Source organism: Aulonocara stuartgranti (assembly GCF_965226115.1).
Source record: "Aulonocara stuartgranti genome assembly, chromosome: 13".
Lineage (NCBI taxonomy): Eukaryota > Metazoa > Chordata > Actinopteri > Cichliformes > Cichlidae > Aulonocara > Aulonocara stuartgranti.
Window position 1 is genome coordinate 10,122,161 of NC_138949.1, and position 23,609 is coordinate 10,145,769.

Genomic DNA, 23,609 nt, shown 5'->3' on the forward strand with positions numbered 1-23,609 from the left:
CTAGCATTATTATGACTTTGATCTATTTCAATTTGTTGACCTTGAACAAGAGGTCAGAGGTCAAATCTGAAATCTTTATACAGTAAATTCTACATGTTGACAGTACACACCATACTTGTAAGAATCCTAGTTTATAAGTTATAAGGCTTTTTGTCCATTTGTGACCAATAAATCATTAAGCTGACTTTGAAGCCCTTGGTGGGTGTAAGCTAAATTTTAATGGACTGTTACCATGACCTCACTCTACACCCCCACAAACTTTCATCAGAATTCATTCAAACCTTTTCGAGCTATCGTGTTTACAGAAACAACAACGCGCTCGCTACCAAAACATGTCCTTGGCGGAGGTGACAAAATAAGAGTAGCTTTCCCATCACTCGCATCCTTCGAAATGACATAAAGGACTTTGGAAAATGATAAACTTCATTCTTTTGTAGGAATCTCTACACAGTCCTGCGTGTTAATTTGCTGGAAATGTCCTATTAAAGGATAAACACGCAGCCATGAGCTGAATAAGGCTGAATAATTCAGCAGTTGAAAGACAGTTTACTTCCATGCTGAGCACATTGTTGTCACTATCGATTAATTGCATGTCAAGTATATTCTCTGTTACCAACTGTTCACCACTTGTGGCTGAATTAATGAGTCTAATTGGAGTTTCACTTACAGCCTCTGAATAGTTTCCATTATGCACTTTTAGCTCTTCCATTTATTAATTTTTGCATCATCTGCTTGTGCTATAACAAGCCTCTCGCAGCACCAGCCACTTGTATTATAGTCTTAAGCACTTAAATCCAAACACAGCTACACAAAAGAACAGCAGGGTAATCAGATGAGTTTAATGCGTTAGTGTTTGGACATTACAGCTAAAGCACTGCTGTAGATGTCTTCATCTTAACGCGGATAGAGTTTGGGGCCAGCTATGGGCGTTCATGCTTCATTGGCTCTGAACAGAGCGATTACGCACACCCACTGCCACACAATAGAGTTTAATTTCTGCTCCCCTGCTGAAGCGGTGGTAGAATCTGGCACGCAGGCTTCCTTAATCTGCTGCGGCTTGTGCCACTGTTCAAACTTACTCATATCTGTAATAATCACTTTTCAGTGGCTTATGATAATGATGATGATCATGATGATGACGGCTATTTAGATGGGTAGCCCTGTGGCTGTAAGAGTCGCTGATGATTATCTCTGCTTACATTAAACTAAATGATTGTACTGTTTTTTTTAAAAGAAAAGTCTTTATGTATCAAGTAAATTTGATAGTTGATTTGCTAAATGATGCAAATTAATCACAAAGGCTATTTTCCACCCCGTGATGTAAAAGTGTCTTATCTCAAAGCACAGGACCTTCAAACTAAAGGATGATTTAATACCGAGGCTGCAGAGCGAGGCTTCGCTCTTACAGGGAGTTTGACATGTGCAACACAAACCATGCTGTAAATTATTTCTTCCCAGTGATAATTCCTCACGCAAAGTGACATTATAAGCATTTAAATGCCATACTTTGTTATACTTTAAACGTCACAGTTTTGGTATGAAGTACTCAGAAATTAGCTTTTTTTCATATGTATATTTTGCAAACTTGAATAGCAATAAACTGTGTGAAAAGGGAGAAAACCTCTCATAGCTGTACCAATAAAAACAACACTTATAAAGTTTCATACAAAATAATTTTATTTTTGATGAAAAACTATAATAAAAAAAAGTCTGTTGAAAAATAACATACTTTTTTCTTTTTTTTCAAATCTACAAACATGCATTTACACTTTGGGAAAATAGTTACTTTAGTTATCTGGACATCAGCTATGCATCTAAGACCTCAGTGATTTTTGCATAATCCATCAAACATTGCACAGCTTTTTTAGGGCCACATCAAAATAACCGATTAAAAAAATTACAACATTGCCTGTATCCTCAGTACAATCTAACGGTCTGCAATGACACTACAGCTGTTTCATTGCTATACTCTGAACAAAAACTTGCTCAACATTGCTGGGTTTCCTAGCAAAAACAAATGAAAGGCTTCAAGCCGAAACCGAAGACTCTTTGATTGTCATACAAAATGAAAATAATGCAATACAAATGTATTTACTGTCTCCTAGACTGGAGAAAAATGATTCACATTGTCATTCACATCCAACAACATGACTGATTATCTACTCGATGGAGCAGTTTACGCGTGCACCTCGTGCCCGTCAAACTGATACGAGAGCGATGAGTGGATGTACTCCTGTCCGGTAGCGGAGTCGTACCTCATGAGGCAGGAGTAGTTTTCAGGCTGCACGCAATCAAACTGCAGGTCCAGCCACTGCCTGTGAGAACCAGTGTGCCTCCTGGCATCTGTCAGGATCCGGTTGAGGGCCACGATGTAGCTGAGGGCCATCTGCAGGGTTTCATACTTGGACAGCTTCTTGTCCTGGCCCCACTGTGGGACCACCTTACGTAAGCGATCAAAGGCTGTGTTCAAGCCCTGCATCCTCTTCCTCTCTCTGGCGTTGGCAGCCATCCGGCGCCTCGTAGCAGTCTCGTACTTCTCCGGGCTCTTGGAGTCCAGCTCTGAAGATTCGGATCCAGAGTCGGTGCAGCTGGGTCGACGGGCCTTCATGGTTTTCGATTGAAGACGCAAACTAATCAGATTTATCAAAGAGGTTCCTACTTTCAAGATTCAGTGCTTCTCTGAGCTTTGATTTATTTGTTTTTCCAAGGCTTTCCCTGTGTGCGGGGTCTCAAGTATTTGCAACTCCAAGGAGTGCTCAGACTGAAGAGTCCAAGGTGTCTGTGATCCTGGAGACATCGGGGCAGCTTTTATAAGACAAAGCAGACGAACAGGTGGCAGCAGGTGGAGCCCCTGCCCCACCCCCACCCTCAATATTGCTCATAGAGAAAAACACACCCATGGAGACTCATAAACACCCACACCCACTCCTAGGCACACACACACAAAACCTTAATGAAATTTCAATTATCTTGGGCTGGGCTATCTGGCCATGGCTTCACTCGGAGCCATGTGTCACAAAGACCAAAAGTCTACCATCTGGTAGCTCCACTCACCAGTGCTGAGGATGCAAACAAACTAATAGAGGCTAAAGCTCTAATGTAAAACCTACTAATAAACTATAAATGCTGGACTTCTAATTAAGTTAAATGCAAAAATAGATTTCTTGTATTAGAAGCTAAAACTTCAACACAAAAGGAATTTTATAAAAATCCAGTTTATGTCTCAGCCTCTAAAGGCGTGAAAGGAAGTTTTCAATCTGTACATAAATGAGTCTTTTCAGGTCTAATGTTTCTTTTACGTTGTTGTCTTTAACTGTCAGGATTCAGTCTTTACAACATATCCGATTTATATATAAATTAAATATGGACTCTTGGCTATAAAGCGATTATTAAGTCACATAAGCCATCGAGAGGAAGCCTTTCACTTAAAATGTAATTGCCTCTGTGCGACGAGAACCATAATCTGAGATTAGCCCGAGGCAACGCGAGTGTAAGTGAGGCCTGTAACCTGAGGGACATTAACAGCACATCAGGGGATTATGACTTTCAAACAATATGGAGCAAGATGGTGTAAAGATTACTGCACCGGTGGAGGATTTTTTTTTTTGGGGGGGGGGGGGGGGGGTGGCAGCAGTTTATGTTCAGATGTGGAGACTTTTATAATTCTCTTTTAAGGCTTTTTATCAGTGGTAATGAATGAGAGTGTATGGGATGCATTAATGTTCTTTATGTACTTGCGTCTGCATGCGATATAAATAATTGATCTGTTTAGTCGGCCGAGAAAATGAGACAGACAGAATAATTTGTCTGTCTGTCCTTCCCATCTGCCCACGCTGTCATTCAGCAGGTTCCAGTGACACTCAGACTTATTCTGCTGAAACACCTTAATGTCATTTGACTTCAAAATAGCAGTGTTTTCATCACTTTTACACACTTGCACTGTACTTACATGTTTTAATGTACTTCTAGGTAACTATTTTGAGATGAAGTACAGCTAAAACTTATGGAATCAAATATTAAACTTCCATATTTTAATAATCCATCAGTATAATACACTGTGAGCCACATACAGCCCACTGTGATCTTAAGTGGGTCAGTGTAAAGACATTTAAATAAACATTTAATCACTCATATGTCTGAATATATGAAAAATAAGTGCAACAGTAGATCTCATTTGTATTGTATTTATTTTCTTTTTGCTTTTTTTTTTTTTTACCATGGAGAAAAAACAACAACTAACAAACAGAAATTTTTACAGTACATAGTAGAAAACAGGAACTTTTCTGTTACTTAACTATTTCAGTTCATTATTGAATACCAGTTGAGGTCTTTATCAATAGGAAATGCAGTAAAACATGAAAATACAGTTAAAAGTTAAAAATCTACACCCTCTTTCACAATTTCCAAAGTTGCCCAGAGGGCCTGATTGGAGTCATTGCTGGGCTTCTTCTGGCCCCTGGGCCTTATGTTTGACACCTCTAATTTACATAATAAGATTGTATTCTTAAAAAAAGGGACTCACTTTTGTTTACAATTCAGCTCTTTTACATGATAACTCTTTTTCTTTAACTGCTGCTTCTGCTGTGTTTTGTTGAGTTTTCTTTCCTGTTGTCATTCTTTGTCAGGAAGGACATGCAGCTCCTGCCACTGTGTATTGACAGGCTCAAAGCTTGGGTGTAGAGGCAGGTTATGAATGATTAATCACTGTTGGAGCCCGAGCATAATGCCGGTCTCTGGTATTGGGTCAAGCACACAAGCTGATGCTGTCTGGTCATTTTGGGATGGACTGGTTAGCTGTGCAGTTAGGCATGTAATCCCATCTACCAGTTGGTTAATTGATTACAGATTGATGCAGTTTGCCAGCTGCTGCTTGTCTTGTCTGAGGGGCTCGTCTCGACGTTGCCCTGCCCTTACGTGCCTTCCACCCTTTTCTTTTTTTGCAGCCCCTCATACGATTGGCTTGTTGGAGCACCGATGGCTCAGCCATGCCCCTCTGTCAAAAGCCATATGTCACATCTGAGGAGTGATTGGTTTGCTCTGAGAGAATCATGCACCCTCAAAAATCCAGATCTCCTCATGGAGAAATAGAGATTAGGGAAGAAAGCGTATGCTTTAGTGCAAGCGAAAGTGTAAGACCAGGTTTAATCTACATTGAGTTAATAAATCTCATTATCATCAGGATCCACCTTACCTTAAACAAGCAGCTTAAATAAGATTACACTTGCTTTCAGAGGAAATGCTTTGTGTGCTAAACTTCTCCTCAAACACATGTGAGCGCTTATCAAATGTATTTTGTGACAGTTACTTACAAAACTGTGTTCGGCACATTGATGTTACAGTGCAATGAAGACAGTAACAATTATCAGGTTTAACGTATTTTAAAAAACATCACGGCAATATTCATCACGAAATGAGCTGTAAGTGTAACGAATGCAGCTTAAAAAAAATCTAAGAATAAAAAAACAAACAAACAAAAAACCCACAAAACACTTGATTGTTTACTGCTTTACAACACCCACCCACACACAGCACCCAGTTAACAAGTAGGCCTGGCAGCTGGTCAGATGAGGCAGCGAGTATAATTGGGTCACGTAAGGTGAACATAATTTTATGCCTGTTTGAACTCTCATCCTCTATAATTGGACTGATTAGCAATGCTTAATTGGCTTCTGAGCTTTCCCATTTGCCTTGTATTTGGCATCAGTTTAAGCTAATAGGACTCCAATTAGAGCAGAGTCAAAACAGGCTCATAATCGTGAAAGCAAAAAAAAATAAAAGTGGATTTTAAAGCCCTCTTAGATGAAAATATTTAAATGAACTGTAATCAAACAGACCCGAGAAGGAAATGGAGAAGATGTTTTTTAGGTGCTGTTGAAGCTGTTCCAGCAAAGCAAACACGTCACCCATTTGAATAAATATAACTTCATTCTGAGAAGGAGAAAACTATTTTACAATGTGCAATTTTACATTAGCTGAATGTGTGCCTGCAGTCTTGTTTTTACTTGAATGCTCAGTAGTAATGGCTGCTTTTGTTGTATATGTCAGTGACGCATTTTCAGTCGTTTTCAGACTCATTCCTCTGGGAAACACTTCTTGAACTTTAGTTTGCTTTTAAGCAGATTGATTATCTCACCTGAAATCAAGGCACCGGTGAGCGCTGAACATGGCTGTATAATGACTATGAGAAGAGCCTGCGTGTTTCTTTAGTTATTTCGTAGTCTTCATCAGCCGTAGGCAAACATGCACATGAAAAACGTGATGCAAAATGTGATGAACCTGAAGGAAGCACCCCACCCTCCTAGAGCCATTTAAATACACCGATCTAAATGGCACATTCAAACGTCTAATATATACTATAAATAAAAACATACAAGCTACTTTCTATGTAAAGTCTTAAAGAAACTATTGCTACCAATACAGGTATATATGTGATTTGCAGTACAAATACATGGTGCCAGGACCACTCTTTAGTAGAGGACAAAATATTAAGAACAGATCTTCAGCAGCCTCGCCATCATAGCCAAGTATGATGTTGACAATAAATCAGATTCATTCAAAAACTTCACGCATGAAACTGAACTCCACTGATGGCTCATGAGCTAAGACTTTGCAAATCTGTTATTTTTTTCTGTAGGTGAAACACTCGTTGTATAACTTGAGTAAATAGGAATGGTGACAAACCCCCACTATCAGTGCTGCATCTTTAACACAATAAATCTCTGCCGTCCTAATCTGAATCAGTCACTTCAAATGCATCACACAAAATCTGCTCAGGTAATTGCTCTCCTCAGAGAGGTCGCAGTATCTGTTTGGAGGGTCCCTCCCCCTGCGCCAGCTCTCACAGTTCTTCGCTCTCCAGTGTGGCCTCCGGTGGGGAGCTGGCGAACAGGATGGGGCTGGTGTCCGACGTGGGGAACACTGACTTGATGTCGAGCCCCTGGCCTGTCAGAGCCGCGTATCGACTTCCTGTTCGTGGAGTTTTCTTCATGGGTGCGGGGATGCTCTGATGCCACTGTGCTAAAGGTGGTAGCTAGCATTACTACACAGAGTGACGTACCCAAAAATGCCATGGATTTCTTAATAAAAGTGATAGCTACTCAGCTGTACAGAATATTTACCATATATATCAAGTCTGCAGGTGCATGAAATGACTCCAGCCTCGTTTTTTGCTGACACTGTGTACCAGCCTGCATCGTCTTTTGTTGTCGGCTGGATAAGGAGACACACATATCCTGTGGCGTCCTGGGTCATGCTGAGGTAGAGAGATGATAGAGAAATTTGATTCAATTTCAAAAGAGTTTAAAATTTGTTATATGGATTTTGGCTGTGTCTTTTTATTGGACATACAGACAGGAAATTAAGAGAGGAGGAGAAGAGGAAAGCAGGTATAACATTGGAATTAAAGTTGCCAAATTTAACCGCTCAGGCTTCTAAATTCATTTCTAATCAAGCCACGGCTCTGAAACCGTGTCTGAGGGAGTCAGAGTTCTTACTAACCTGATTCGGTCTTTAGTTCTGGGAATAGTCTCGTTGTCTTTTTTCCAGAAGATGACCGGAGGAGGCATACCCACAACGCGACATTCCAGCCTTACTGGAGCTCCCTCAGGAATCCCCATGTTCTGCAGCTTCTCCACAAACTGGGGTGGGTGCTTCCTTTCCTTTTCTAAAACGAATATGTATAATTGAAATGTCCACATTGGGATTGTCAAAAAGCAAAAGTCCCAATCGTATTTGGTCCTTACCCACAACCTGCAGCTCCAGACTGAAGGAGCTCTGCCCTGCTTTATTGCTTGCGATGCAGGTGTATGTGCCGGCGTCTTTCTGAGTGAGAGGGTCAATGACCAGGGAATGGACGCCGTTCTCTCTCACCAGCATCTTGTGGTAAAGGTCTGGATAAACGGGCCTCCCGTTGACCAGCCACATGAGCTCAGGGTTGGGTAGGCCGCTCACCTGGAGAACAGAAACGTGTTACAGTGTGGGGAGGCAATATTCTTCCTGGCTTCAGTGGCACACGGGGATCTCCTGCCTACCTTACAGTCTAGTCTGCACAGTCTTCCCTCATGAGCCATCATGTCCCCTGGAGCCTGGAGGAAGTGAGGTTGAAAAAAGCGCCCCTGACTTTGTTCACCTTCAACTTCCTGTATGCGGTTTCGCACCCTGAAAACGTGGAGGCGATCACAGCATGTTATAGGAAACACACACATGAATCCACTTGGTTTTGTAAATGGCCACTAAGAATAGATCCCAGAATATCAATAACACTATGTTTACTTTTATAGGAATATTTCTGAAAGGTTTATATGTTCCTTTCAAATGCTAAACAGAATGACTTAGATCTACAGTTATAAAGCGCTACCAAACCAATATTACTATCAGAGAGGATAGTCTATATTTGCCTGTTCACCCTGCACACTCACCTCTGAGCATGAATGGGTGTCATTCGGTTTCGGGGAGGTCCCGTTTGGACTATTAAATGACCTGAGCAGCTGATTCGCCCCTGGTGATCAGTGAAATATCACATCACAGCTCAGCTCGAGCAGCTAGAACAAGGTGCTGATAACATGAAGAGGATATAAGTCAGAAGTTTCACCTGTGGATTGGCTACCATGATGGTGTAGTTTCCATCATCGTCACTGGTCGTGGATTCTATGTGTAAAGCACAGGTCCCGTCCCCCTCTCTTATCTTCTTGCAATGGACATTCTTCTTCAGGATCTGCTTGCCATCCTTAAACCAGTAAACCTGATGAGAGCCACAGGTGTGAATGACAAAATCTGAGGTCGAAGTCAGAGATGCTTTTGCATAGCCTAGCTGTTGACCTCTCACCTTTGGTGCCGGGATTCCCACTACTTTACATGAGAAAGTTACAGGCACTCCCTCCATAGCCCTGAAGTTCTTTAGTTTCTTATCAAATATGGGTGCAATGCATTTTCCCGTGGGAACATCATCGTGCTGCACCTCGTCGTCTGACTCCTCCACCGGCGTCCTCTCCAGGCGGAACTCGATCTCGCTCATTAACCTTTGCTCAAAACTGGACACTTTATACTCCTAGTGGAGGAGAAGCACGACATAAATATAGTTACAACAGTCATACTGCTGCATGGACCGTGTCCCCTGTTTGCTCACACAGACTGGCCTGACAATAAATGGCTACAGTAACATGCACACCTGATACACAGAAACCACAACTCAGGGAGATAAGAGAGGTTTGCAGTAATCGGCAACATGAGACAACGTGCATCTCAAAACTCAAACCTCATAATAAAAAAAGATGCAGACTTTAAACCAGTTGTTGAAAGACCACACAGCAGCATCTGGGAGCACCAGGTTAAAAAAAACAAAAAAAACAACAACACCTAAGCTAAATAAAAAGGCTTATCTAACCTAATCACAAAAACTGAGGGTAAAACAGAGAACAGAGGAAGATGAGGTGTGTGAAATTTCATGGTAATATGTATGTTTTTAAAAGTAGAAGTGTTACTGAGGAAACACTGAGAGGAAGGAATTTTTTTAACTCATGAAGAAAAGGCTGCAAAATATAGTTTTCCAAAATAGGAAAACAATATTTTGAATCTTTTTTGAATTTGAACCCCTTTAATTGGATTATTATTATTATTCTCATCACCATCATTCGTGCAGGTTGTGCGCTGTATTAGTTAACATAAGCGTGAATGCTGGATTAGAGATATTAAGGAAACTAGATAAGTAGATGACCAGGGGTGCACATAAGTGGGCCGCAGGTGCGCATGCGCTGTCAAAATAAAAGATTCGCACCAGATAAGAAGTTGCAACGCGCGTTTGCATACATATAAAAGGCACTGTTTTTGTCCACTAGAGTGGGATTTTCACGGCATATTCTGCATCAAATCTCTGTGCGTTCATCATTTGTTTGAAGCCAGCTCACCTCCTGCAACCACTTGTCCGAGAATACGTGCTTCTTTTGTGGTTCGGACTCCTTCTGACATTTCTTTGGAGGTGGAGGAAAACCAAAAAAAATTGCTTGAAGGAGCTTGCTTCTTTGACATCTTTAAGAGTTCTAAACAAATGTCTGTCCTCCTTCAGAAAATCTTATGTACGCAAACGCGCGTTGCAACTTCTTATCTGGAGCGCGTCTTTTATTTTGACATCTGCGGACCACTTATGTGCACTCCTGTAGATGACAGTATCCTAAATTGTGTCTGAAACAGAAGTATAACCCATACAGCCTCGAGCAAAGCAGTGCTTGGGTCGGGTCCGTGTACCTCATCATAGTTAATGACAGTAGCGGCAGTGTTTGGTCCAAGGGGCCTGCTCGCTGTTTTCCCCTCATTACTCAGCTTCTATGAAAGGACAGGGATGGATGAAGAACACCAAAGACACACAAACCCTACATACAAACACAGAGTGATGGAATAACGCACAAGCTGTTATTATTAGCATGCAGAGGTTGTTAGGCTACACTGACACCAGAAGATGAATGAATGACAGTTAATGACTGGGGGAGGCACTGCTCTGTATTCATCATTTCCAAAAACACTGGAATGCTGTGCAATAAAAACACAATGTAATCCTTCAAAAATCATGTAAACCCTTTATTTCATTTAAAAAGGGACGATGTATAACAGTATTTGAAAGTTTAAACATTTGATGTGTCGTCTTAAATAAAGGGTTTAATGATCAGCGGATTAGCTACATTTGCATTTTACGCTGCATCACAATTGTTGTTTTTTTGGAAATGAGGTTTCGTATAAATGTCTCCATCAACAAGATGTGAGAATGCAGCACAGTCACTGGTTAATACTCGATAAAATATGATCTTTAAAAGTATTAAAAACTCTATTGCAATTATTGATCACATACTAATATTTTAAACCGATGAGCGGGTGATCCAGTGGAGGCGAGAGAAACCACCGGATTCACCTGTTGGGCTAAGAAAAATCTTTTTGCTGATGCGCCGTTCTATTTTCTTCACCACTTCATCAGTACAAAATAGGCAGGCAAGCCACAGAGACCACCTAGTACCTGCTGATGTACAAAATGTGGAGTGTCGTCTTTAACTCGAAGCTTCTTCTCGATGTCGAGGAGGATAATTTCTCTGCTCTCGCGGATGGCTTCAGCTGACGGAGGGCGGATCTTCAGTGCCTTCTTTTGAAGCCTGAGTAAACAGAGGGCAAAAAACAGAACACATGGCAGAACGTGTGACAGTCACATTTGCATTAGCAGTCGTTTGTCAGACACGGCATACCCTAACGGAGCTCCCTTGGGCAGGCCCATTGAGTTGGTGGGCTGGCTCGGGGTCAGGGATGGCAGGACGGAGCTGAGGAAGGCGACGGGGTTTTGGATGGGACTCGGGGTGGAGCTGCTGGAGGTGGGAGAAGAAGCCTGAGGGGGTGACTGGGCTCTTAGGACGAACAAGCTATGCACTGACCCCGGTGTAGGCGAGGATACGAGAGACGATGGGCTGGTGGGAGACTTGAGCACCCTTGTGGGGAAAATCCTGGGTGGTGGGGAGAGGGGTGGGAGGAGAGTAGGGGAGCTAGCCGTGGAGGAGTTGAGCTCAGCAGCCAGCTCGTGTAATAGTGGTACTGGTGACTCTGTTGGGGAAGGACTCCTGACCGGTGAGAGGGTCTGAGCGGTTACAAACTCTTTAGGTCGGATGTAGTTGAAGGAGTGTGAGGTAGGTGTGAGATTCATGAGGGAGGCGTGGGTGCTTCTTAGAAGAGGAGCCGGGGACGTGATCTGCTGCAAGGCCGGGGTCGAATCTGTAGAAACCGTGTTGAGCTTTGGTGCAGGCGGAGAGCAAAACTGGGCTGTGGGTGCAGTTTTGGCAAAAGATGCAGGGGACAGGTTAATATGGGAGGCATGGATGGTGTTCATCTGGGTTACAGGTGCTGTACTGAGAGAAGGGGCGGAGTTTAGCTGTGGGGCAGGTGGAGGGGAGGTCACCAGTGAGGATTTCATATGCTGTGGAAGTGAAGGAGGAGAGCTCAAAAGGGAAGCTTGGGAAGTGTTAAGAAAAGGTGAAAAGGTGGTGTTGAGTGCTGCAGCAGACGTTGATCCTGGCGCATGTGGGGTGGTGGTCACTGGAGGTGCGGAGTGGGGGGTTTGCTGAAGGGCTGATGTAGTATGTAAAGGTGGCACATGCGGTATTCTTGGAGACCACAGTGGAGCTTCAGGGGAGGTCTGGACTCCGGGCTGGATTTGGGTCTGGTACGGTGGGTGAGACTGAGGCTGGATGGGGGTTTGCGTTTCTGGTTCAGTCTCCTGCTGCTGCTCCATGAGGACCTGGTTGTGCAGGATCTGGAGCTGAGCTGGGTCCCTGTTGATCAAACAGACACAAAATCAAAGAACCAAAACTATACATGGTGAAGACGAGAGAGGCTCAGTGCATCCAGCATCCAGCAGAATACTCTGCCCTTTTATGGACTACCAACAAGCAGCCCATAAACAACACAGACCGAGCTTTAGATACACTGAGCTTTCAGTGAAAACAAAATGTTTGCCTCTTTTGTAACCATGAAATGACTGCAAATTGGCTCACAATAAATTATTTGTCATGTTTATCTGTGTTTTAGCCTGTGAAGAAAAAGAAAAGCTAAATCATAGAACAGGATGTGATTTACAGCATTATTAGAAGTAACCGATCAACATAAATGCACAGAAGCAAACTTACAAATAGAAAACGCCATCCTTTGTCTTAGAAAGTCTGAAGGTCCACATTTGAAGTCCGAATGCATTCATTTATGAACTGAAAGGATTAGAGCTGCTATCTGAGCGAGTGGAGGAGGAACCACCCACCTCTTCATTTCATAATACAGCCCATCAAACACACTTCAACACAGACTTCAAAGTTTGACCGAATTTGGGTAAATAATGAACAAAATCTCCATCTGAGCGCATGTTTTTTTTCATCATGTTGTACTGTTGCCAACAACGCACTTTTTCAAAATTCAGCAACGTGTTGTTGCTTTCTTTTTGCTCTACTCACAGTTTAGGCTTAGCCAGCACTGGTGGTGGTCCTTTGCTGAGTGATGCCTCAGTGATGTCTTCATCAAAGGGACTAGATGTGTCACTTTGTTCACCCTCGTCATCCTCAGGCAGTTTGAAGTGCACACGTCGGCCTGCTCTGGAGTTGGTTCGTGAGTCTTTGTGGTTTGTAAGGTTGCCTGTCTTTAGGCAGGAGTTGGGTGGAGGATCAGGTAAGGGAACCACAACAGGGCTCCCGTTCTGATGGGCTGGGGTCCCCTTAACTTTGGAACTGATGTCAGGAGATGTCGCTGAAGATCTGGACAACTCCTGCTGTGCTGAAGTCTCAGCTGCAGATGGAGAAGTAAAGGATTTCGGATATGAGAAAATTTTTCTGGCACCATGTGCTCCACTGGATCCTAGAAGGTCCTTGTGTGAGAGAGGATCTAAATTTGGGGTGCTGGTGCTGTGAGAGTTCAAGCAGGAGCTGCTGCTCAGGCTGGAGGGCTCCAGATTGAGCAGGCTGGTGCGGAGGGGGTCGGGACGCAACATGCTAGAGTTGTGAGGGTCTAGACGAAGGCTGCTAGTGTTTAAGGGGTCCAGGCGTAAGGTGCTAGAGACGAGTGGGTCAAGACGAATGGTGCTGGAGTGCGGCTTAATGCTGCTGGTTATAACAACCTCTGGTTGAGGTTTTACAGCAGGAGCTGATGGGGAAAGTTCTTGAACTTGACTTGGCTCCACTATTAAACTGCTTGAAGACCTCACATGGTTGCTGTTGCTGCCATTGCCTGAGGAGAACCAGCAACACACATACAGAAATTTCAATAAGGATAGAAATGTGAAAGCTGTTGACTTTTAAAGCCAAAGAGAGGTGTTACCTTTGACCCTGAGTGCAGCACTGCTAGATACGGTTCCATACTTGTTGTTTGCTGTACATGTGAACACCCCCGAATCTTCAGGAAAGACCTCAGCAATGACCAAAGTGCATATTTCCTCTAGAGGTAAAGAGAAAAAACGTGGCATGCAATCAAGTCGGATATTCTATAGCTGCACCCCAGCGATTTCTCAAAGTGTTTAAGTGCAGAAAAGAAAGATACATGACTCTTGTTTCAGCAGTGAGAATCTACGTGCAGCTAAGGCTGTTTGAAGTGATCTGCAACGGTGATTTGACACAGGATGGGAGGCTACCTTATATGGTCCAGATTCAAGGAAAAGCAGCCCTGGCTTATGTAGAGGGGAAGAGCAGGAGCTTGAGCCAAGGACTATAAACACTTCAACAGAGGAATATGTACACACTGCAGCATCGTATACAGGCAGGCAGCTGCTATGGTGCAGTCAACACTTGTATTTTTGACAGACTGAATGAAATATGTACCTGAATCAGCTGGAGATCTGGGCTCTGAAATAGAAGCAAGTATCAAAATCATTATGAAACCAGGGGGGAGAAGCTCATGTTATTGTTAATGAATTTTTTGGAGACTCATTATTAGCAATCATTTCCAAAATATTTAAATACTCATGATGGTGAATTCCACATGCAGAGATGTATACACGTATACACAATCTGAGCTTTAAAATCTGTTAATGCAATATAAAGATTTAGGACCTGGAGCTTATGAAATTAACCCTTGGACAATTTTTTAATACAGTACTGTGCAAATGTCTTGACTCACCCCTCATTTCTTTATATTTTGTTTCTAAAGAGGCAGACATTCTTGTAATATTCTTGTAAGTAATCTTAAGCAATACTTCTCCAGGCTTTCTGAAGGTATTTCAATTTTTTCTTTGGACATTGGCTACGTATTCATTCATTTTCAGTTCAGTCCTTGTAGAAGAAGTCAAAACAGTTTTTTAGGTTTGTAAAGTCGTTTAACGCTGACCTATGAATCATTCAAGCATAAAAAGGTAGCTAACTCGAGGGATGAACCAGTTTTGTGTCCACATGTAACTTAGCAAGTAATCAATTTTAAAACCAACAAAGTGATTTCCAAAAAGCTAGAAGTCGAAAACTTGAAATGACTTGGCATTGTATGCATTACGTTCTTGAAAATTTGAGGAACCTAGACATGTAGAGGATAAAAGAATTGAAAAAAAAACAACCCCCAACTATGTAAAGCTCCTGAATGGGATGGGAAAGTCAGAAAGTCCTGACATAAGACCTGAGAAATACATTTGGCTCTTGATCCATCTATTATCAAGAATCCATTTTCAAGGAAGGGAAACAGGCTGAGGTATGCCAGATTACACAAGAACTGGTGTGAAAATTTGTGACAACGGGTATTATGGAGTGATGGATTCAAATTTGAAAGTCAAATCTTTGCCAAATTATGTGGAGGACATCTTGAAGTACAAGAGTGATTGTCTACAGCCATCTGTAAAACACGACCAACGCTCTGTCATAGTTTGCAGCTGTATCTCAGTCAGTGGTGTTGGAGAGCCTGTCAAAACTGATGAAACTACAAATGCTAAAAAGCACCGACAGAGCCTGATGCACCCTGCAATCTTCTGGAAATCCTCTGATGGGCTTCATTTTTCAGCATGACAAAAATCCTAAACACACTGCCAATGTAGTAAAAACACACCTGGCTAGAAAAATCAGTCATGGATCGGCCTCCCCAGAGCCTCAAAATCAATATTGTGGGATCATCTTGACACAGAGCAGAACAAAAAGTGACCCCTCTGTTTTTCTTTACATAGTTTGTTTCCATATATATTTGCATGTTTCAGTAAATTACTGTATCTATTTCCCATTTTCCCAGAAAAATCTAAAGAAATATGGAGAAACTTGAGATTTTTGCAAAGAACTTACTTTTCTGCAGGATCCTGAAATCAGGCGAGTCCTCCATGATTTTTCCTTCTCTGTACCAGTCCACTCGAGGTGACGGCACCCCTTTCACACGACACTCTAGCACCACCAGCTGGCCTTCTGATGCAATGAGGTCCTGTAGGCTCTGATGGAACAAAACCAGCTTCAAGTTAAATCCCTTAACAAGCAGTATTGTACAGAGCAGCCTCGTTCTGAGAGAAAAGTTACCTTCGTGAAGACAGGGGCAGCCATAATGGGTTGCCCGTTTAATCCTTGTGGAGAGCTGTGGTTGGGAGTTGGACTCTGAAGATGGAAAAAAAGTCCAAAAAAAGGGGGGGATGGATCAAATTATATAAACTTAAACTAAAATAAAGAATATGTAGTGAAAGGAAAACCTTTGAGGTATTCTACCTCAGCCTGGGGTGTTTGTGCTGGAGGTGACAGGACAGGCACTACAGAGTTTAAAGGCTGTGACGTAGCTGTTGTTGAAGCCGTGTGTTGCAGCTGTGGAGTAGATATGACTGGGACAGATGCTGACGCCCCTTGGGCTTCTCTAAGTTCTGAATCACCTGTTGAAACAGGAAACACCTGCACAGACAGCACAGATGTTTCCTCCTGAGCAGGATGTGCTGCTGATGCCACAGATTCTTCTGATAACTCTGAGACTGGAAGTATAGCAGCAGATGTCCGGATTGGTAGAAGAGGTTCAGATGCTGTTTGAGCAGCCACTGGAGGCGAGAGCTGCTCCTCTGGTTGTTCCTCGGGGGCCGCTGCAGTCTGGGATGACACGCTCTCCTCCTCCTCTGGAGGGAAGGTTTCATTTACAGATGACGGTAAAGATGGGGATGACTTTGGTTGGTTTCTCTGCAGCCTTTAAAAATCACAAAAGAAAGAAGTGTTTGTTTCGTTTAGTGTTGATAACTCTTGTTGGTGGGTGACGATAACGACAACGGGGCAGGAACTCACTGGGCTACATGTTCAAAGTGCGGTTCCACATCAGAATCGGAAGATGAGGCACCTGTGACATTGAACAGGAAGGTGTGTATCAATAAAGAAGTTGAAGTGCGGTATATTAAGGTGTCAAAAAGGAGGAAAGAAGCGATCACCTTCTACGTAGATCTCAGCTGACGTGGAGTCGGTACCGTAGCAGTTAGACGCAAAGCACGAGTAGCGCCCGGTATCCTCCTCGAATGCCTCTGCAATAATCAGAGAGTGCTGCTCACCACTGGTGATGATTTGAATGTCAGGGCTGTTCTCCAGCTCCTTTCCCTCACAGAACCACCTATCGAAGACAAACAAGGTAAACTGATCAGCGGTGAGTTTCTTCCATCTCCGTGACAGTTTTCTTTTGTTTCTTTTTTGCCAACAAAGCCAATCATTACAGGACAATCCCAGCGAGCTTTAAATTTGGTGCGTTTCTCTGTTTATTCAGATTTTTCTTTAACTTGATTTTTTTTCTAGTAGAAGTAAAAACATCTGTTTCCATTATAGTCATGTTCATTTTTGTTTTAAACGCAGTTTAGTTTGATTTCTTTTTTATTAACCTGCTGACACTGTTTCTACCAGCCTGGCCTCTTTCCCACTTCCCTAGTTGTGTTTCTGGCTCGGTAGCATTCAGCAGAGTTGCGCAGGCCTGGAGGGAAATGTTTTGACGAGCATGCCCAATCCTTTTCCCTGTAAGAGAAGAAGCAGCAGCTTGCCGTGCCACTTCAAACGCTGTTTCTATTCACTGCTGATGTTGTCATGACAAGGAGCACAAAACAGTTAGCATCATTTACTTTAACATCAACGAGTTAAAATAATGAAACGCAACCAAATATGATTTTTTTTTAAAATTTGTTTATGACTTGATGAGAGAGGTGTTTAGATGCAAGGGAGCTTACAGCAGGTCTGAGTCCTAAAGCCAATCATCAGTACTGCAGTTTAAAATGTTATGTTATTAATAGCAAAAAAATGTATTTTAACAAATGTAAAACTTAAAAAAATGGCAGAAAACCCTTCCAGCACAACTAGTACTGCACAGCCTTCTTAGAGCACGAGTAGACAGGAGCTGTACTTGGCAACAGTCTATTTTTTTGTCATTGTAAAACTATAATAACTTCTTCCTCTAACTTCTTCCCCTGCTGGCCAGCAACATATGCAGCAGCCTCTGTGTCAGCGTACATCTATTTTGAGGAGATGAGGCACTGATGCTTTATAAAATCGAGCCAATAAACAAAGAGGAATGGGGAGCTGATGTGTTGCTCTCTGGAAACGCGTCACCACATAGTCCTAATTCATATCATAGCGATTACGCTGAGATTATGGATCATCTGCTTCGCTTTTTCTGTTCAGTATGCAGGCTCTGATGTCCCCCGCCGCTGTAGCTGAAGATTTCCAGAGGGCGAAAACACAAACCAGCGCTAAAGGGATGTTCCTGATTCTCGAATGCAGGACGGGCTGGAATGTGTACTGCCTGTGTCCTGTCTGAGCAGAGCTTTGTCACTCTCAGTGAGTAAGAGTCTAAATTGAAAGCATGAGTGGCAGAGGAGGTGGCTTGTCTGTGGGCCAAAGACCCTTGCTTTCTGCACCTGTCTGGGATATTTTCCCTCTGAAGATCAGAACGAGAGAGGAGATTCCCTCATGAACCCCGGGGTCTCTGACTGGCTGACGTAACCACATACGCACAAAGCTAAACATAGACTCAGGATGCACACAATGCTACAACCTGACATATCAGAGAGAGCACACCACTGAAAACAGATGGAAAATATAAGCCTCACAACTCCATTTTGACTCATTTAATTCAGACACGGTAACAGCTACGTCAGACAAAAACACACTTAATTAAATGAGCTCTGTGTTAACACAGAAAGTAGACTTGTAAGTAGAAACTGTTAAAACACACCTCAGATCTTCAGAAATGTACATCTGTGAGACACTGGGGCACACACAACAAAACATATAAAATTATCCACTCGGGAGAAACTGTAAATCATCTTACCAAAGTCTTCACACTTCTGTCAAGAGCTCAGTTCCATTATCAGACACGACTGCAGCTCACATTTCCAGCCCAGTCTAAAAATGGCTGAGAGCTACATTCTCCCTGGACAAGTATAAGGTAGTGGCTCAACAATGTGCAGCGGGGCTAACAAGCCCATGCCCCCTATAGTCAGGCACCTCAGCGGGTTAAAGCTGCTCACATACGATTCACATAAAACAGATCAAACAAAACAGCCATGAAAACACCATGTGGCAATTATTATTATGACGCCTCTTTAAAAATGTCTAAACTTTTGTTACAGGAGGCCTTTAACTGAATGTGGTAAAAGGTGTAAATTGTTCTTAAATTCTAGCCTTTTTATTTTCAGTGTAGTTTTTAATGATTTATAATTTGTATGACTGCTCATCTTAAAAGGAGAATGCCTCGTGCGGTTATCATTTACTCCCCCGACGACACATAAATCGACACAAACGCTCACTCGTATGGTTCAGAATCAGCTGTCGGCCGTCATCACATGTCACTTCTGTCTGCATCTCCGAATAAACCTCTGCGCCATTCATCCAGAGTTACAACCTAAATGACTTTGTAATTTAGAGACGGGCTCTGACGACAGGTAACCAAAATATGTCTTTTAAAATAAATATATAAATCACATCAGAAAAGACCGTTTTCATCTTTTGCATTTGATCAGCAAAGAATACAGAGTTATACATGCTGATCAGGACATTTCATTGTTACATACATAGGTGCCAATACATGTATGAAATGTTAATATTATCAGGTGCTGGACTCTAGTATGCATATGTATAACTGTGTGCAGTGTTTAAAAAGCATGGGCATACCATTAATTCATTATTTTATCTACCAAATAAAATATATATATTTAAAAAATAACATATTAAAGTGTATTTCCTTCACCATGATGACCCCTTGTGGAGAAGGAACAGCCGAAAGTAGCTTTTCTCCATATAAATGAAGGCTAGCTGAAGAGGATTAGGCCCGCAGAACCCCCCCCCCCCCCCCCAAACTTTTACCTTTGTAATAAATGTCTGTTGCAATACTTAAACATGGTTACATTTTTAAAAATCATTATATTGTGCAGTAAAAGCTTAAGATATATTTTTATGTACCAAATGCAAAATCACTAACCTAATGCTGCAAAATAAATGTAGTGGAGTAGAAAGTTTGATATTTGCTGCTGAACAGTAGTGAAGAAGAAGAAGTACAAAGTAACATTGTATCACTTGTGTTCTCATGCTATGTACTCACTACTCAAACAAAATCTTTCAGCTGAATTAGACCCTTGTGTGTGCTGCTAAAAGTCCACTGGGATGCTTCTGTTGAGGAAAACCAACAGCACATTGAGCTTTTACAAACACTGCATTTGAAAAAAATGTGTAGAGTCTGAAACAGATATTGTGTCCTGCAAAACAAAGAATAACTTAATGATGACTTATGATCTTACCGGACTTCAGGCAGAGGGAGTCCTCTAACAATGCAGTCCAACCGGACCTTGGTGCCCTCAGAAACCTCCCTGCTTTTCAGTTTCTGGATGAAGCGAGGCGGTTCACACACAGGCTCTGCTGGATATGGAGTTTCTGTTAAGGCAAAGCTTTGAGGCTCTTCCTCCGCCTCCTGGAGCACAGAGTCACACTGGTGCTCCTCAGTAATCGAGCAGTCCTGAAACTCCACATGTCCTGTCTCAGAACCCAGCTGGGCAACTGGTTGGTGTGTAACGGGAGGGCTGGGTGTCTCCTTCTCCACCTCCATGGACATGACTGCGCGCTCCCGGTTGTCAGCGACGAGGGGATAAGTTGTCCCATCGTTCTGGCTCTTGTTTGGGATCCTGCTCCTGTGGGCTTTGCAGGCTCTCGGGCGTATCCGTTTGGAGCTGTTGGCCTTGAACAGAGAGGACAGCTCCTCAATGAAGTCAGCTGCCTTATTGAGGAACTCCTTCTTGGACTGGGTCTCCACACCGTAAGGGGCATTTCTTGCTGACCTGTTATAGTCTTGGAATCCTTCACCAAAGTCCCTGCTGCTCCTGATCACATTGTCCTGCCGTGTGGATGCTTTGTGCATCTTTCTGTCAGATGTGAAATTTTCCGGCTGAGTGAGGGGCACAGTTGAGGGGGAAGCAGAAGGAGCATTAGAGGGGTTAGAGATGGGAACAGAACTGGGTGTGGATGAAGAAACTGAGGGTGAGGAGATTCTGGACGGGGTAGATGGCGTGACAGAGGCTTTGACCTCTGCCCTCTCCTCACGAGGCTCGTGTCCGATGGCCTGGCGGGCCAGGTTCACGCTCTTATCCAGTTCCTCCTGGCTGAGGAAGGCTGAAAGGTCTGGAAACTGGGGGTCACTGTGGCCAATAGTGTCCTCCGCCTTGCCTTTGAGTGACCCGTAGATCTGAATGCGAGAGGACGAAGCGTCTGAGCGGCTCATCTCGCTGTGGCGCTGCTGGGCTGTGGCTTCTGCCAGGTAACTCTCCCTTAAGAGCTGAGACAGCGACGGTGGCTGGTCAATGCTGTTCTCTTGCATGTTGCTAAAATAAACACAAGATTTAATTTAAAAAGTATGAAAGTAAAAACATTCATGTAGGCTTTCGGGCTTAATGTGATCCTCTGCAGGTTTATAGAATAATTTCCTGCCCCCTCCTCTTAAATAAGTCATTAACAAACGTGAAAGAAACAAGACACCCTGCACACTTGTGTGTAGCTGATCCACATGAATGTAAATCAGTGAATGTCAGCAGAGTGAAATGTCACAAACAAATACATTTTGACGTGATCAGCTTCTATCCTAATGCAGTCAGTGGTGTGATCACGCATCCTGTGTGATCTGAGATTGAAAATATTTAAACAGCTGTGGATGGAAATCTAACTCCTGAGGACAAACTAATGCAAAACATCAATTTGCTGACTTCAAGCATTTAGAAAAGTTGCTACTTGACAATCAGCACTCAGTTGTCAGAATAACTCCTTATGTACAAACAAATCCAGTCCTGATTAAAATCTGCGACAAACATATATTATAGTGGCTCATTTCCTCCATATTTTAATTCTTGGACACTAATGGAGTAGCTTGGGATTTTTCACATGTCATTGATCTTATAAGGCGCCTCGGTATAGCGCCTCAATTCACCTTCTGTTTGAAACAAGGCATTTTCACTCCCGTCCTTCTTTATTTAATCCAACTTTCTGATTCGCTGCCCCTCATCACCCTCTGTTTTTCTACAAGTGACTCAGTATGACGTCAGAGAGGAGTATATTCTTATGGTTATCTCAGGCACTCTGGCCACTATCTGAAACTGAATGCTTTTAAAGCAATTGGAAGCTTGAGTGTTTGGACTCATGATGATTACTTATTTCAGTAACTTTGGCCATGTTTAATAAACAGTATATATGACATGTATATCCTTGATTTACAGTTTTATTTTATTCTATTCTATCTCAATCAAAAGATGCCAAAACATGAAAATTAACTTTCTCTTTTGACTTTTGTTAGATAGTGATAGCTATTGAATTTTCTATTTCCACTAATTAATGACACTGAGTTAACAGTTTATCAAGAAACTAACTGGATTCCCAGCGAGTAAACAGTAAATCTGAGAAATCATTCATGGTTCTTTAGGTCTCTGACAGGTTTATCAGATCTTTATGTTCAGAAGCTGATGTCTTGTTTCAATGCTTTTTGTCTGCGTCGTGTGTTAAGGAGTCAGTAAAAACTATACAGTGATAATTATCTGAGCTTTAACTCTCGCTACTGCAGTTTTGTTTGAACAATGCCTTGTGAAATATTTGGCACGCAGTCAGAACATGAATGCAGAGCCCGGGGTTAAAAGCAGAGATATGTAATAAAAATAGCTTTTTATTTTAGCCTAAATTCAGCCTCGACAGGGTATCAGGTTCATGTGCTGTCACCAGATCTGAGAGACACAGGCAGGCTTTTTTACCCCCCTGACCACCTCAGATCAACATTTTTATGAGGTTTAGATTTTGCAGCGCTTTCTGACACCATGCATGAGCAAGTTATTGAATGCAGACATGAGATAGGGTACACATATGCCACTGACACTCAAATCAGTGCAATTAGGAGAGACAGCGATGCCCTTCCAACAGACCTGAAGCTGCAGCTGTTGTGTACATTTATCCTTTGCAAACAGGCTCCAAGCCTACCAAGTCATATCTAATAATAGCGAGGGGTCAGTTTACTGAAGGGAAATCAACAAAAAGAAAAAAAGAAAAGAAAAGCAGCAGCAATGCACCTGTGGGCTCTTGCTATCATAAGTTTGATCATTAATCAAGTTACACAAACACTACTATAATTATCATAAGTGTGGCACTGCTGAGTGAGATGACACACATGAACAGACCCCTTGACTAAACACAACAGTCCACACAGGTTAAGCTCATTGAATTAAACAGGAACGTATGGTCCAAACAGAAACAGATTAAAGCTTGTCTGAGGCTCAGTGTCAGTGTTTCTGAGGCTATACACAGCATCTGAGGCTGATGCCAACAGACGTCAACGAGATGCATGAACAATTAAATTAGGGGCCGGTGTGTTTTTACCTTCAGAATAAACCCAGCTGGCCCCTGTGGAAGGACTAGTAAATCCTCAGAGTGCACCTGTGCTGAAAGGGGGCCGATTCCAGTCTTCAGGCTCCTGCCACCCAGGAAAATCTCAGACACCGGCAGCTGCTCGGCCTTCCCTCTTTTCTTGCTGAGAATTAACCTTGAAGTTTACAGGAAAATGTGGAGCCGGGCAGCTACGGTAACCTGTCACCAGTAAAAGTAGCAACATTTGTCAGTGCAATAGTGGCAGGTTATTTTGGGGGAGGCCTTGCCCATGTGGCTGGGTGGTGTCCCTCCTTATTGGTC

At 42.7% G+C, this 23,609-nt stretch overlaps 2 protein-coding genes across 3 annotated transcripts; both read right to left on the reverse strand.

Annotated features, from left to right (window-relative positions):
- Window positions 1-1,764: 1,764 nt before the first annotated feature.
- atoh7 (atonal bHLH transcription factor 7) lies at window positions 1,765-2,721 on the reverse strand. Its single transcript, XM_082557149.1, has one exon. It carries the CDS (start codon window positions 2,606-2,608, stop codon window positions 2,177-2,179), a length of 432 nt encoding a protein of 143 aa, XP_082413275.1. The 5' UTR covers window positions 2,609-2,721; the 3' UTR covers window positions 1,765-2,176.
- Window positions 2,722-4,168: 1,447 nt separating this feature from the next.
- On the reverse strand, window positions 4,169-23,454 carry mypn (myopalladin). Of its 2 annotated transcripts, XM_082557399.1 has the most exons (21): window positions 23,301-23,454; window positions 20,198-21,271; window positions 16,856-17,031; window positions 16,716-16,767; window positions 16,161-16,620; window positions 15,978-16,052; window positions 15,753-15,894; window positions 14,319-14,342; window positions 13,822-13,938; window positions 12,966-13,731; window positions 11,223-12,296; window positions 11,000-11,132; window positions 10,240-10,317; window positions 8,825-9,046; window positions 8,591-8,740; window positions 8,418-8,497; window positions 8,031-8,157; window positions 7,743-7,950; window positions 7,498-7,663; window positions 7,119-7,252; window positions 4,169-7,017 (listed from the first exon to the last, which is right to left on the reverse strand). In XM_082557399.1, exons 2-21 carry the CDS (start codon window positions 21,265-21,267, stop codon window positions 6,839-6,841), a joined length of 5,433 nt encoding a protein of 1,810 aa, XP_082413525.1. In that variant the 5' UTR covers window positions 21,268-21,271; window positions 23,301-23,454; the 3' UTR covers window positions 4,169-6,838. The 2 variants fall into 2 exon arrangements, with proteins under 2 accessions (XP_082413525.1, XP_082413526.1); XM_082557400.1 differs by lacking the exon at window positions 10,240-10,317.
- Between the last annotated feature and the right edge of the window lie 155 nt (window positions 23,455-23,609).

Coding starts and splice junctions, on each gene's coding strand:
- mypn (XM_082557399.1), bottom strand. CDS start 21,267: ATGCAAGAGAACAGCATTGACCAGCCACCGTCGCTGTCTCAGCTCTTA. Junction 16,768..16,855: donor AGCTGAGATCTACGTAGAAG/GTGATCGCTTCT, acceptor TCAATGTCACAG/GTGCCTCATCTTCCGATTCT. Junction 13,732..13,821: donor TGCTGCACTCAGGGTCAAAG/GTAACACCTCTC, acceptor GGTTCTCCTCAG/GCAATGGCAGCAACAGCAAC.
- atoh7 (XM_082557149.1), bottom strand. CDS start 2,608: ATGAAGGCCCGTCGACCCAGCTGCACCGACTCTGGATCCGAATCTTCA.